The 15,305-nt window shown below is 40.4% G+C and overlaps 1 protein-coding gene across 3 annotated transcripts in view; it reads right to left on the bottom strand.

The window, feature by feature from the left end:
* The window catches only part of LOC124260353, a 123,735-nt gene that overhangs the window by 30,399 nt on the left and 78,031 nt on the right, over positions 1–15,305 (bottom strand). For all 3 annotated transcript variants that reach the window (XM_046694641.1, XM_046694642.1, XM_046694643.1), the window contains one exon: positions 11,601–13,786. In XM_046694641.1, coding sequence (XP_046550597.1) covers positions 11,601–13,758 — 2,158 coding nt within the window. In that variant the 5' untranslated portion in view covers positions 13,759–13,786. The remainder of the gene's footprint in view (positions 1–11,600; positions 13,787–15,305) is intronic.

Here is a 15,305-nt window from a genome sequence, read left to right as displayed (position 1 = left end):
ACAAGCAATATGTTATATGAACCTGATACACTTTTATGATTGTGGAAACACTATAGCAGAAGCAGTTGCTTATCATATCATACACAGCATATATAATTTTAAATCAGATTTAATCTATCTCCTCTTATTAGACATAGAGTATTATAAGCATGTCTAAGCAAGAAACCATTCATGAAAAATGTATTTGTTTTTCAGTGTAACATCTGCAATGGCAACAATACATGCAATATACTCTTATGATATTCCTCTGAAGTAATTGTATCAGTTTATTAACCAACCACTTCAAGCTAGATTGCAACACAAAACTATTCATATTATTAATCAAATTCCACTGAAACATTTATTCTTATTTCCCAGCAACCTCAAAAAAAGTATGATTTATAACAATAGTTATGGAATAAACAATTAAGTGTTAAATAATGTATCATTGTATTATTTCATAATTAAGTGTCGTATCACATTCATATATACTACTTCCCAATCAAGTGGCATGCATTGTATGAATATATCTGATGTACCGAAATAAATTACTTTATTACTCCGGAACCTGATTCTTCCAATTATTGAAGACACATTTCAACATTAAAATAATCATAAATCTGGGTCAAACAAGTGTTTTCCATCAACGCAATTTCAGTTAAAATTACAAATGTTCAATATGTTTCCAAATATTCCAGTATAATTTCTAGGAATATGAGAATGTATCCATTGTGAAACACAACAGAAAGTATCCACAACTGATTAGAGAATAATGCCTTGTCTTGAGGAGCTGAAGGACACTTGAGGGAAAAACATAAAAGTACATAAAAAAATGTTTCAGACAAGCATGTCATTGTGAATGATAAAAAATATTTAGCCAACTATAAATGTGTATCAAGTATGAGATATCTCTGACACGTATTCAAGTGAGCATGTGGTAGACAGAACTAAATGCCCACTTGATTAATAATTGATTTGTTCAAAGTACACAAAAAAAACCAGTTGAATGTTGAGAAGCTAAGATTTTAAAAACATCCTGTCCAATTGTCGGATGGTTTCAGAACAGAAAACTGACACAGAGATTGTTTCGTCAGCTGCTTCGATCACCTAAAATGAGAAGTCTACTTAGTTGTAGCTGGGGACGTGTCCAACATGTTGTACAAACATGATGCTGTTACTCCCCCAGTCAGAGTAAGATTTACCAGACCCGTTTACAGAAGGACAACACATGGACATTCATACCAGGATCTCACAGTAATCATGTTAGTTTATAACATATAGCAACGTTAAAACTGAGGTTTAATGCAGTGACAATATATTTCCCCTTGTTCAAACAAAATTTGACATTTTGAGTAATTTTTTTGTAATCTTAGCTTTGTGGTGTATCATGCCTTGTACTATTAGGACAGCATGAGTGAGTGAGTTTTAGTCCGCTTTTATCAATATTCCAGCAATATCACAGTGGGGGCCTCCCCAAATGTGGGGAATCGAACCCAGGTCTTCGGCATAACGAGTGACTGCTTTAACCACTAGGCTGCCCCACCTCTCCTAGGACAGCATGATATAAATCAGTTAACCTATATGATGTAAAGAAAGTAGTGTTGAGGCTTGAATTGAAAGTTATTTAATAATATGATAAGAAATGGCTATTTGTAGAGCCTATAGCTCATGTGTGGATGTAAGCTCACAAATACTAACACCATAGGCCAAAACAAAACTGACTAGCTGTACAAAATGCTTCTGATCCAAATGCTGCTCACTATCAAAATAATTGTTTTACATTTACTATGTCATTCAGAAATTAAACTATAGTTAACATCATGAATAATTCCAAGAATACTTCCTCCACTAAATCAAAGCAGGTATACAGCCGAGGTAACAGTGGGATCTAGCTATGGGGTTCATTAGGAAGTTGGCAGCAACGAGGTAGGAATACATATCTATAAACTGGAGAAAACAGAAGTATCTTGCCTGACATTTTGTTCTAGATCTTCCTGTTTGGGCATTTTATGAAGTCTCTTCCCTTCCTATGACATCAGATTTTTTCTCATTTCCAGGTATTCTGTTGTATTTACGATGCCACTTCCTGTTCTAATAACACATGCGATATCACTTCTGGTTCACAGTACGGTTGCATCTTTTAAGTCAATGTAACAGAATCCATTACCATTTCTTGTTTATTATAAATATCATATCGTTACAACTGATGACGTCAACTTTTGTTTCATGTAGGTGATATTAAACATCCACTGGTTGTGAGGTTGTGAAGTATACATGGCTTAATACAATTCCAAGAATGATGCTATGACTTGCATAAATTGTTCTGCACAAAGGGCAAATGCTGGTAAGACAAACTTCGTAGTTGGTGGTTTCAATTTCACAAAGAAAGTCTAGCTATAGAATTTTGAAGTGTGAAACACTTGCACTGCAGTTATTTGTAAAGACAATCCCAAAGAAGTCCATAAGAAGGATGTTTTCAAAAATGCTCGGAAAATGCTTTCATAAGACACTTTGAAATGTTTCTGGCTACTTATCACGTTGGTTGGACTTCTAAAAAATGATCAGTTTTTGTATACTTGTGGCAACTTGTTTTTGATATGAGGCAACTTTGTCAATGAGAGTCATGAAGGTCAATACCATCAGTATATCCTCTGACCTCTGAGGTGCTGAGATACCCTGGTAGAGCAGTAATCTTGTGTCTGTACAGACCATGTCTCCACCAGCAATCCCAGGTACACTAGTAGTGGGGTGAAGAAGGATGTATTTGGCTTGATTTGCAACTTGTCCTGATCTATCGACAGGAGGTCATTGACGTAGCTGTGTAGTGTTATTAGCTTCCGAGGATCAGAGCTTGTGATTCTGGAGAACAAGCTAAGGAGTAATGGATATGCCAGATGGTAGACATTGAACTGATGCCTTTGCCTGTTGACAGCAAATTGTAGATTGTGATGGTAACTTGGATAAATGGGGAGATGAAGATATTCAACCTGGAAGAACAGATTTATCACCAGTCTTCTAATCTGAGGACCATCCTTACCTTCTTGGCTGATTCCATTTGGAACTTGGGAAACAAAACTAGATAAGTCTTGTTGAGCACTTGATCATCATGTGCATTTCAGATGTATTTTTCTTTAGAACCAGGGAACCAGCCTTGAGTTGAGTCTCCATTGAGCTGATGGCTCCCTTGTCAGGAACTTGAGAAAGGAGCTGTGGCTCATCTGTGGAGTCCAAGGGGACACCTGCAGGTTCATCAGTTGGAAGAATGAGGTGTCTGATGCCAGCAGGTACCCAGTTAATTTAGGTATTGATGTTCATCATCTGTTTGCTGATGTGGTCACGAACCTATGTGTCTTGGTGTGCCATCATCTAAGTAGAACGCCTCATCACCAGCTCTTGGTAGTCCTCGCCAATGGTGGACGAACCAGGTATAGGGCTTCTTGCTCGTGTCCACAGTCGTTCTCCCACAATATGTTTGTAACTTTGGAACTTCACCAATCTGTATTCTTAAACTGATAGACATGTTGACAGAGAAGAGGTCATCTTGTGAAAGATATTATAGTGTGATTCACAACCATAACAGGACTTCATGGCTATGACATTATAGAGACAGGTATTTGAAGGAATTATGCACTTCATATCACTTGGCTGTCTCATAAGACCTGTTGGAGGACAGTATGGCATCAGTTTAACTAAGAAAGGAACGGAAACAAACTGTCTACATACATCACACACTCAACTACAGGTTTATGCATTACAAGGTACAGCAGTGTCAGAAATAAAGAGTCGTGTAAACTTGGCAATGGCCAAACACTTGGTTTCAGGTTTCAGTTTGATCACTGTAAGTTGTGGACCCCCAGACTGTTATCTTAAAAGTTGTTTTCAAATGGATAATTTTTAAAACTTTGAATAAGTACACCTAAACATTTTGTAAAAGGCCATTACACTGCGATTTGCAACCAGTTTTTCATGTTTCTCCGAGTGGTTTCTGTGAAAAGAAATTAAAAATTCACAATTTCAATGATAATTGGAAAAAAAACCCAAAACTTTAATAAAAACCAATTTAATTTGTCATGCTGTCAACAAATTCTGAAAACATTATGATTATCAATATCCTCATAAAGTTTCATTTTTCTGGATGCTTTGGTGTAAAGTGTCAGTCTAAATGTTAGCTATTTTATAGAAATACTGAGTGGGATGTGATGAACACCCCTTTGATGAGCATCAAGGCTTTACAAATGGCATCAGATTAATGTAGGTTGGTTGGTTTGGTTGTTGTTTAACGCCATACTCAGCAATATTCCAGCTATATGGCTGTGGTAGATTAACGCAGGAGGAAAGGTCAGTGTGTTGCATTCACCTCAACACAAGCCGATGGAACTCTTCATATGATGTTTCCAGCTGGGTTGACATGATGTCACTTTACCTTCCAATGTAACGTCTGGTTCTGTTGGTATCTAGGTGAAGTAGAACTTGATTCCAAGAGCTGAAGCAGGACCTGGGTCAGGTAGGCTTCAATCCAAGAATTGATTCAGTTGTACCCTATGCGTGTCGCGGCACATATCACATGATAGGTTACAAAAAACCCAGAATTTTCTTGCTTGCAGACATAACTTCTACAAACATCCCGATAATGTTCAGATTTTGTGGAAGGAAACAGATCTACAAACAGTTTTATGAATGCATTAGAGTTAAAGTGTAACTTGTATGAACATCTGAATCTAGGAACAGTAACTCTTGCATAAATTGGATGTCCCTTCGTCCAAGTGACAAAGCTCTTCAAAGCCCAGGCAAAGACAAGGTCTACATGCCAGGTATAGAACATGACCCTGGACAAGTGATCCCTCATCAGAGCTGCTATGAGCAACACAATCTGTCGGAGAGGCTCTGGAATGTTGTCAACAAAAATTGGATGCAGGTCATGTGGGCACCAATGACCATTCTAACACTGTTGTTTTCTTTCTTCACCATTTGGAGGATTGATGAAAACCACAGAGATCTCTGTTGATTATTGCCAAGCTCACTTGACCAACAACTTTCAGGACTGCATCCATACAACGTCCAGCTATTTTGATGGTGAGGATGAACAAGAACAACTAGCAGACAACTTCAATATGAAGAAGTGGAAACAGAAGACCACGACGAACTGACACTGGGCATCTTTCCTTGTATGTCTCAGGTACAAGGGTCCAGTTTGTACTGGTCCTACAGCAATCAGGTCAGAAGGGAACCAAGGGCAATCATAATCACCTCTTGTACATGGCAATAGATCAGGGACAACAATCAATGAAAGAACAGCTGTTGTTCTAACTAAGCAATGCTGAGGTGAAGACTTGCGTGTATAGACTGTTCCACAGATCATTTTGATATTTATTTACTTCCATGAACTGGCAAGTCTACATTTGAGTAAAGCGTGTAAACCAATATTTTTTAAAACCTGTTCCTCGGCTTTTAGCAATACTGTAGCAATGTAATATTGGGGAACAGCAAGATTACAGATTCACAAATGCGAGCCTTGCAAGAACTGAGACCCCGCAGGGCCTTGAGTGTGAAGTCTGAAGAGAAGGAACACAACAACTGAAGCTGGTCTACCAATATGAAACTTAATTATCTGAACAAATGCCATAATTCCTCCTGAATCATCCAGCAAGAACAACATCATTGGATGCTGCAAAAACATCACCCACACCGATGTGATTTCTGTCTATTTATAAGGAGAACAGAGAAATACATTAATCAAAATGACCACTTCAACAAAATGTACAAGTTTTCAAAAATATTTACTCAAATAAGATCTCACCACCATTCATCCCAATCAATCTACATGAAAAGAATTCAGCAAAAATATCCTTTTGGTCAACACGTTTCCAGCCTAAACAATCTGAATGGTGACCTAAAAAAGCGAGGATGGTGAGCAGATATTGACCGGAGCTCTCAGTTTCCAATATAATTACGCCATGTCCAGATTGTAGTTTTAAGTAATACTGTAATTACACAACTGCAGGCAAGCCTGGGCCACCTTGTCAAATATGTCTGCATCAATATGGCATATGCTCCTAGCAATTACAAACGACCCACTTTTTTCGGGGCGCAAATTTGCATGGAGATTGCAATTCCTTCACAGAGTAGCGTGGTGGCACTCACTCGATACTAATTATTTTGCGTTTCGCATAGAACACTTGTTATCAGTCATCAGTGCAATACCGCCGTGATCCCATCATTTGAGGAGTAATTCAGATTTGCATTTGCATAATTAAATCTGCTCAAATAAAATGCAGCCTGTAATACACATTTTCTTCCAAATCTTGTTTGAATTGCCTCAGTAATTATGATTGATTGTGGCATTTTCTCATCTTCTGCCCGCCAGAAATATGGTAACATTTCATCTATATGCACAAAGCAAATAATGCTTACATCAAAACCATGCTTAATTTTGCACACTATTTCCATACTGGACTGTTTGCGGCAGAAATAGGTTCCATTCAACAATATTGGAAGTCCCTCATAATTTCCACAAATTGTATTAGATCTACTTGTGGCCATATGACGATGACATTTGCATATTATATCCTTTTTGTACCGGCTATTATTAAGCCAGACAAGACTACCCCCCTCTCACACGCCTGCCTGAGTTTCCGAGCACGATAGCAGAGAAAGGCGACATCTCGCAATGAGGAAATCGTCTAAATTCAACGTTAGCTAAGACTGACATAAAGCACTCTTAATAATTTCAGATTTTTTGGTTGAGATTATTCAATTTGGTGGCATTGCAGGATTCTAGATTACAGTGGATATATCATTAAATCTTGCACATTCTTTTGTGTCTGATGGACTTGACAGGTCGGCCATTTTGAAATAGATTAGGATTTCCAGACAACCAATTACCATGTTGATGCATTTTTTCTGAATCTAAACAATGAAGTATTTTATGTTTTCTTTTCACACCATGGGTACTTTTGTTGAGATATAACCATCACTATTTAATTATTTTATTTCATGAAAGTATGAATTCTTGCAGACATGTTGGATTACAAGCAGGATCATTACTTATCTAATTAAAGGGCTGAAAAACAACTATGTTCAGCAAATGAATTAGTAAGATCTGTCTTACATGTTATACGGAACCGCACTTTCATGGCCACCTAAATAATCCGACAATTTCCTTAAAGTGTTTTTTTCCCAGTTTATTGTTCAAACTCACACCAATCAATCTGTCACACCACATTAGTGTGTGAAATGAACAAAGCCGTTTTCAGTATAAATAGTTGTTCTAAAATCTTTAATGCATATCGAACAAACCATCTCCTTCCAGTTTGTTAGTGCTAAAATAATTTGATCAGTTATTTCAAAGGCTTCAACAAATACCATAAGACAGAAGAGCAAATGAAATTCATATATATGATAATTTCACTTTGCATTACTGATTAATTACCCTGGATGGTTTGAGGGGTGATTGATATGTTCTAAGCCTCACACAGAAGGAAATGTGTAACAGTAAACTCTTTAGTTTCCGAAATTACATGTGAGATAGGTGTACCCACACAAACGTAGCAAGTTTCAGTGATACTGGAATGTTCATTATCCTGGGAAGGCCTACTGAACTAGCCATAGGCTGATGTCACAGGCCTTCCAGGTTAGGGTGTTTTTCAAGGCCTTCCAGGTCATGAGTGTTCTTCAAGGCCTTCCCGGTGAGGTGTGTTCTTCAAGCCTTTCAAGGTCATGAGTGTTCTTCAAGGTCTTTCAGTCAGGGGTGTTCTACAAGGCCTACCACATGAGAGGTGTTCAAGACCTTCCAGGTCATGAGTGTTCTTCAAGGCCATTCAGGTCATGAGTGTTCTTCAAGGCCTTCCGGGTCATGAGTGTTCTTCAAGGCCATTCAGGTCATGAGTGTTCTTCAAGGCCTTCCAGGTCATGAGTGTTCTTCAAGGCCTTCCAGGGGAGGAGTGTTCTTCAAGGCCTTCCAGGTCATGAGTGTTCTTCAAGGCCTTCCAGGTCATGAGTGTTTTTCAAGGCCTTCCAGGGGAGGAGTGTTCTTCAAGGCCTTCCAGGTCATGAGTGTTCTTCAAGGCCTTCCTGGTCATGAGTGTTCTTCAAGGCCTTCCAGGTGAGGAGTGTGAGGAGTGTTCCTCAAGGCCTTCCAGGTGAGGAGTGTTCCTCAAGGTCTTCCAGGGGAGGAGTGTGAGGAGTGTTCCTCAAGGCCTTCAAGGTGAGAAGTGGTCTTCAAGGCCTTCCAGGTGAGGAGTGTTCTTCAAGGCCTTCCAGGTGAGGAGTGTTCTTCAAGGCCTTCCAGGTGAGGAGTGTTCTTCAAGGCCTTCCAGGTGAGGAGTGTTCTTCAAGGCCTTCCAGGTGAGGAGTGTTCTTCAAGGCCTTCCAGGTGAGGAGTGTTCTTCAAGGCCTTCCAGGTGAGGAGTGTTCTTCAAGGCCTTCCAGGGGAGGAGTGTTCTTCAAGGCCTTCCAGGTCATGAGTGTTCTTCAAGGCCTTCCTGGTGAGGAGTGTTCTTCAAGGCCTTCCTGGTGAACCTTCCAGGTCATGAGTGTTCTTCAAGGCCATTCAGGTCATGAGTGTTTCTTAAGGCCTTCCTGGGGAGGAGTGTTCTTCAAGGCCTTCTAGGTCATGGAGTGTTCTTCAAGGCCTTCCAGGTCATGAGTGTTCTTCAAGGCCTTCCAGGTCATGAGTGTTCTTCAAGGCCTTCCAGGTGAGGAGTGTTCTTCAAGGCCTTCCAGGTCATGAGTGTTCTTCAAGGCCTTCCTGGTCATGAGTGTTCTTCAAGGCCTTCCAGGTGAGGAGTGTTCCTCAAGGCCTTCCAGGTGAGGAGTGTTCCTCAAGGCCTTCCAGGTGAGAGTGTTCTTCAAGGCCTTCCAGGGAAGGAGTGTTCTTCTAGGCCTTCAAGGTGAGAAGTGGTCTTCAAGGCCTTCCAGGTGAGGAGTGTTCCTCAAGGCCTTCCAGGGGAGGAGTGTGAGGAGTGTTCCTCAAGGCCTTCAAGGTGAGAAGTGGTCTTCAAGGCCTTCCAGGTGAGGAGTGTTCTTCAAGGCCTTCCAGGTGAGAAGTGGTCTTCAAGGCCTTCCAGGTGAGGAGCGTTCCTCAAGGGCTTCCAGGTGAGGAGTGTTCCTTCAAGGCCTTCCAGGTGAGGAGTGTTCCTCAAGGCCTTCCAGGGGAGGAGTGTGAGGAGTGTTCCTCAAGGCCTTCAAGGTGAGAAGTGGTCTTCAAGGCCTTCCAGGTGAGGAGTGTTCTTCAAGGCCTTCCAGGTGAGGAGTGTTTTTTAAGGCCTTCCAGGTGAGGAGTGTTCCTCAAGGCCTCCCAGGTGAGAAGTGTTCTTCAAGGCCTTCCAGGTGAGGTGTGTTCTTCAAGGCCTTCCAGGTGAGGAGTGTGAGGAGTGTTCTTCAAGGCCTTCCAGGTGAGGAGTGTTTTTCAAGGCTATACAGGCCAGGGGAGTACTTCAAGCCCAGGAAAGATATGTTCTACAGGTATTCCTTGCCTTGCCATGCTTACATCCTGCTGTCCACCTGTTTACTCATATATTCAGGGATAGTTCCTCACATGTGTCCATTTTCCACCCTGCTCATTGTACTGACAATTATTTTACAAAATGATTTATATGAAATAACTGACGGATGTACCTGTATGACATGTGATTGGCAACAAATGATTGCACCCAATAACTGTAATTCTCAGAAATTATCAATGACCCCTTGTAGATTACATTTTAAATAAGGGGCAGTGGGGTAGACTAGTGGTTAAAGCGTTGGCATCGATGTCGTGCCCATTGACACGCTTTGTTCACTAACGGAGTTCATCTTTGTCTTCCGCTCTTGTGCATGACCCATGCTTGACTGATCATATGATGAGGCATTGGTCTCGGTTTGACGGTTATCCACAACCTTAAAACACATGTAAAGCTCAGAAATTATCAATGAACCCTTATAGGTTACATATTAAATCAGGGGCGGTGCGGTATCCCAGTGGTTAAAGCGTTCACTCATCATGCCGAAGACCCTGGTTCAATTCCCCACATGAGTACAAAGTGTTAAGCCCACTTCTGGTATCCCCCACCGTGATATTGCTGGAATATAGCAAAAAGTGGCATAAAACCAAACTAACTAACGAACATATCAAATAATGTCTGTTCATGAATTGCCAAAACTGTGTTGTACAATAAGCAGCATGCAGAAGTCTTGGGGTTGGTAAATAGACATGTGAGTGAATGAGTTTAGTTTTATTCCTTTATTCCTATCTCTCTCTTTCTAAATAATACTTCAAGTCTCGGATTTAGATGAAGCATCCATGCACCACAGAGACATCTGTGAAGAGGAAAGCATGGCAGTCTTCCTCAATCAAACATTCCTAACTAGGAAAGACACTGCCTGTGTGAAGGGGTTAATGACTTCATCTTGCAGAGGGTTAATTATTTTATGTTGCATGCACATGAACAATACAAAGTCAGGATTCCAAAAACACTTGTTAAATGTTTGCTCAAAAATTGCCCTCAATTGGAAATCTTGTAATGGCTTGTATGTTTTCCTTGACCAATGATGATTTGATGCCATTAACAAGATGGGAGGGTCACTGGCTGCTCCCCAAATCAGAACTGTAGGCGTCAGCTCATTGAACACGACAAACTACGAACCTAATTACAGAAAAACCTCAAACAAGTTGCAATAAAGCAACAGATGAGAAAGTGATTTGATGATCGAAGTTGGCTAAAAGTAGGCACTGCAACAACGCTGATACAAATCTTTATTAGCAAGCTAGTGTAATGTCCCTATCGCCCTTAGCTCTTCAATATTGTTTTACGATTAGCTCACCGAATTGATTGAGGTACAGTGATTCCGTAGTTAAATTAGCCAAGATTCCAGTACAAACAATGGTGTCACGATGTGTCATATTTCAACCAATGTCCTTCGAATAAAGACAAGCGATATCAAAAGATGATATGGAGGCAGCTGTTTCAGCTAAAAACCTCCCTCTTTAGGATATCCTCATTCTGCCTCTAAATAACATTTCTTAACACTTCTCAGTTTTTGTTCATTCCCATTCAATACAATCTTTGACATGCCATTGCTTTTCTTTGTATGTATTGAAGTACCTAATGCAGGACATTAACAGAGCTGTACAATAAAACCTGACAGCTGGAAAACAGGTAAACAAAAAACATTCTAGTGACTGCATGAAAGCCTGAAATATGATTCTTGGAATCAGCCTTACTTTTAAACCAGCTATCTGGTTCTTCGATCACACTATATAACAAATATCTCTTTGCTTAATCATGAAATTAGCAGTCAAGCCTTATGACATTATTCACAGATCCTGCGATTTCTCTTAAGCTTCAAGAGTTACAAGTCCAACAACTATGATAATGTGCTGATATATGGTCTCTTTTGCAACCAAAATCTCATCAACAACAAAGAGTGTATGCATTTGATCTATATGTTTGTTCATGTCACATCAAAACTTCAGTGATTCATCCCATTTCCCTGTAATAAGTGTAATTTAATTCATTGATCTCGAGACCTCACTCCCATACCTCTACTGAAATTGGGAATCGTCAGTAATAACCTTATATATCTCTGATTATTCTACATGGTGAATCCAAAAGCTTACATAACACACATCACAGTATACATACCCAGCTTCCGGGCCATATCATCTATAGTCTTGATGGCAGCAGGTATTTGGGCCGAAGATGATGCCATCACTTCAATCTCGCCAACTTGGAAACCATAGTCAGAGAGGTCAAGGTCAATCGTGCAGTCGGCTATTCTGTAACTTTTATGGGTAGTTGATACTGTAGCAAATTCTGACATTTCTGCTGACTTGATGAAGTCCTTTACCTTAGAGCATTTGTTGGCAATTTGGAATTTAGATTTAAGACATGCAACAATTTCCTTCTCATTTGTGAGTTCCTTGTACTGAGTGACTCTGTCCCTGATGGACATGCCTTCTGATGCAAGTTTCAGCTCCCACTTATTCTCCCTCCTCCGCAGCCAACTATCAGACAGGGTCAGACAATAATCACAGTTGTCAAAATATATGTCGGAAAAAGACCTTTCTTTTAGTAACTTCCCACCAAGTTTCTTTATTTTGCTTTCAGTTTCTGCTGTAATGTTAAACTTCCGTTCCACTTCAGTTGGCTGTGAGATTGGTTCCTCCCTTGAGGGACTCCACGATGTTTGTTTTTGTGCAGTGATCTTGGAAACACTTCCTACTACAGTTGCTGAACTTGTCATCGATGTCGTGCCCCTTGAGATGCTTTGTTCACTAAAGGATTTCAACTTTGTCTTCAGCTCTTGTGCATGACCCATGCTTGACTGATCATGTGATGAGGCATTGGTCTCGCTTTGACGGTTATCCACAACCTTTGTCATGGACGGTGAGTCTGTGATATCAGCCTCTGCAGCAACTTGCTCAAGTGAGAGATTGTCAGTTCTGATTTGCTGAACCTTGGAGGACACTTCAGAATAAACAGCATCAGAAATATGTTTCCTTTCAGTGGGACCTGTCACTGCTTGTGACACTTCCGAGTACTTCACTTCAGTTGACTGCCCACTTTCTGTGGGATTCACTCCTTCTTTAGGCATTTCAGAGCGGTTGTTATTTGCAACTATTGTTCTTTCCTTTGCAGATGCATCTGAAAGTTTGGTTTTGTGGGATTCTCGATGTACTGATGCTTTACTACCTGGAGACATCTCGGAGTATTTGGTGTCAATTCTTTCAGTAGACCTTGTTCGTTCAGACATTTCAGAATACTTATCATCAGATGCAAGACCAGGAATAATAGGAAAGATCTCCTCATTAACCTCTTGACTTTCAAACTTCATTCTATCATGTTCTCCGAGCATCTTCATCATATCATCCATAGACAGACTGTCAATAATGGCATACTCTTCCTTTTCTTTTCTCAGACGTTCCTGTTCCCACAAGCTTGTCTCCTGCATTGCAATTATCTGGGAGATTCTGTACCCCTCAGCGGGAGTCAGGGAGGCCTCTTCACCCAAGGTGCTGGCATCTCTTCCAGCAGTCTCTGTCTGCCTTCTATCCTGTTGCTGCATGTTATTGTTTTCAGCATCTTCCATGATTCCCTCTGGAGCTCCTTCTGATGACCTTTTCTGTTTGATTTCTTCCACCGCATAGCTCCTGATAGCAAGACCAGGGGTGTAGGTAATCCTCTCATACAATGTGGCATCATCCTTCTTCTTCTGTTCAAGCTCTGCGCTGGACAAATGAACCAAATCTTCCCCCTCTGAAGCTGCTGAATCGCGATTCTTGGATGCCGGCTTTGAAGAAGTATCCTGGTCCAGTAGATAAGCAAAATAGGACTTCTTAGGCTCCGGTGCAATAGACTCCTGTTCGTTATGGATCTCTGTTGTCTCCACTCTGTCAACGTAGTTAACGTCCTCATTCTCAATGAAGACATACTCATCAGAAGGATCACTGCCATCATCTGACAAACCTACGGCACCATCAGTCTTACCAACGCCAGTGGTGAACTCTGTGGAGGATACAAAGGACCTCCTTCCTGGGGAAGATGTTGGAGACACAGAACCAGAACTGCCAATGTCAAAGTTCATTGTTGAAACCTTCTGACCTGTTTTGACCTCATCGGTGATCTCGGTTGTCTTGGTGATCTGCCAGGAAGTGGAAGAGACCCTCGTTTTTGTTGAGGTTGTCTTCTCTGATGTATTTTCTGTCAAAATTACGGTTGTTTTATTCTTGTTGATCTTTACCTTCTCTGGACTAGCCAAATATGTTTCCGTGCGGTCCACAAATGGGCTTTTGTCGGCCATTTTCCCAGGTTGTTTATTGATATTTTGCCTGTGGACAAAAACAAGCATCTGGTTACTTCACAAATCTCTTTTCATGCTGCATTGATTGATGATTGATTGATTGTTGTTTAACGCACGCACTCAGCAATATTCCAGCTATATGTCTGCGGTCTGTAAATAATCAAGTCTGGACCAGACAATCCTGTGATCAACAGCATGAGCATCGGAAATACGCAATTAGGATATGATGACATGTCTCAACCAAGTCAGCGAGTCTGACCACCCGATCCCCGTTAGCTGCCTCCTATGACAAGCATGGGTTACTGAAGACCAATTCTAACTGAGATGTTCATGGGTTCTTTATGATGCAATTTAACACTGTTGAAGAATATTGATAAAAGTTGCAACCTTGAATGAACTTAAATGAATATTGTAAACACATAACATTATTTAGTTAAAGTAATAATAAAGACAAACGTTACATGGTTACACAAGGGGGTTCATAATTTTTTGACACTTTGATATTTAGTGTGGAAGTTGTGGGAACAGTGCTGCATAGGCCAGGGGAACAGCGATGTAGTTGTTAGGGGAACATTATGCCAGTTGTTAGGGGACTAGTATCACAGTTGGGAGGGGTGTCACAGGTGAAAGGAGAATAGTCTTGCATCAGAAACTCTGTATGAAAATGGCTAAGTTTCTCTATGCCAAAGGGAGATGTACCCTGGACTGCTGCATGAGTGTTAAATTGGAAACATGATGATGATTCACTCACAAAGATAGCAAACATATGAATATCTATTTCAGGGCAAACCTTTAAATGTAAGCAACAAACCCTTATCACCTTCATGAGAAATCAATACTAAAAGCGGAGTCAACTGTACCTGTTTCTATCTGGGTTTAATGTCAGATTATAGATATACATATGCAATTGTTTATTTATAATAGTACAGCATTTAGATACAACAAAAAGTTACAGTAAGAAAAAATTGTCAGAATATGTCACGGTTTCAAATAACTTAACATGTTTATCCATAAAACTATCTAAACAAGAAGACATCAATATCCCCCGCAACAGTGCCAACTTTGATATGGCAATACAATATTTGTAAGGCAATTACAACAGGTGATGCCACAGCATATCAAGTTTGGTAAAGCTAGCATGGAGAGTTTGGGAGATTTTCTCCAGACAAAATGACTTCTTCATTGAGCTACAGTTCAAGTCATGTTTCCATGGATATCACAAAAAATAAAATTCACACACTGGTGTAACCCCCAAAAGGCACATCTATGGATCATGATGAACATGTGTACCATGTTTGATAAAGCTAGCATGTATAGTTGAGGAGATCTGCTCCGGACAAAATGACATCCTCAAAGTCACAGCCTAAGTGAATTTTCCACGGAAACCACAAAAAATAAAATTCGTATCTGGGTCTAACCATCAAATGGCACATCTATGGATCATGCTTGATATGTGTACCATGTTTGATAAAGCTAGCATGTATAGTTTAGGAGATCTGCTCCGGACAAGATGACATCCTCAAAGTCACAGCCTAAGTGAATTTTCC

The sequence above is a fragment of the Haliotis rubra genome, unplaced genomic scaffold (genome assembly GCF_003918875.1).
Source record: "Haliotis rubra isolate DU_JTF1 unplaced genomic scaffold, ASM391887v1 Scf76, whole genome shotgun sequence".
In the NCBI taxonomy this organism is placed as follows: Eukaryota; Metazoa; Mollusca; class Gastropoda; order Lepetellida; family Haliotidae; genus Haliotis; species Haliotis rubra.
This window is presented reverse-complemented; position numbering and strand designations above follow the sequence as displayed.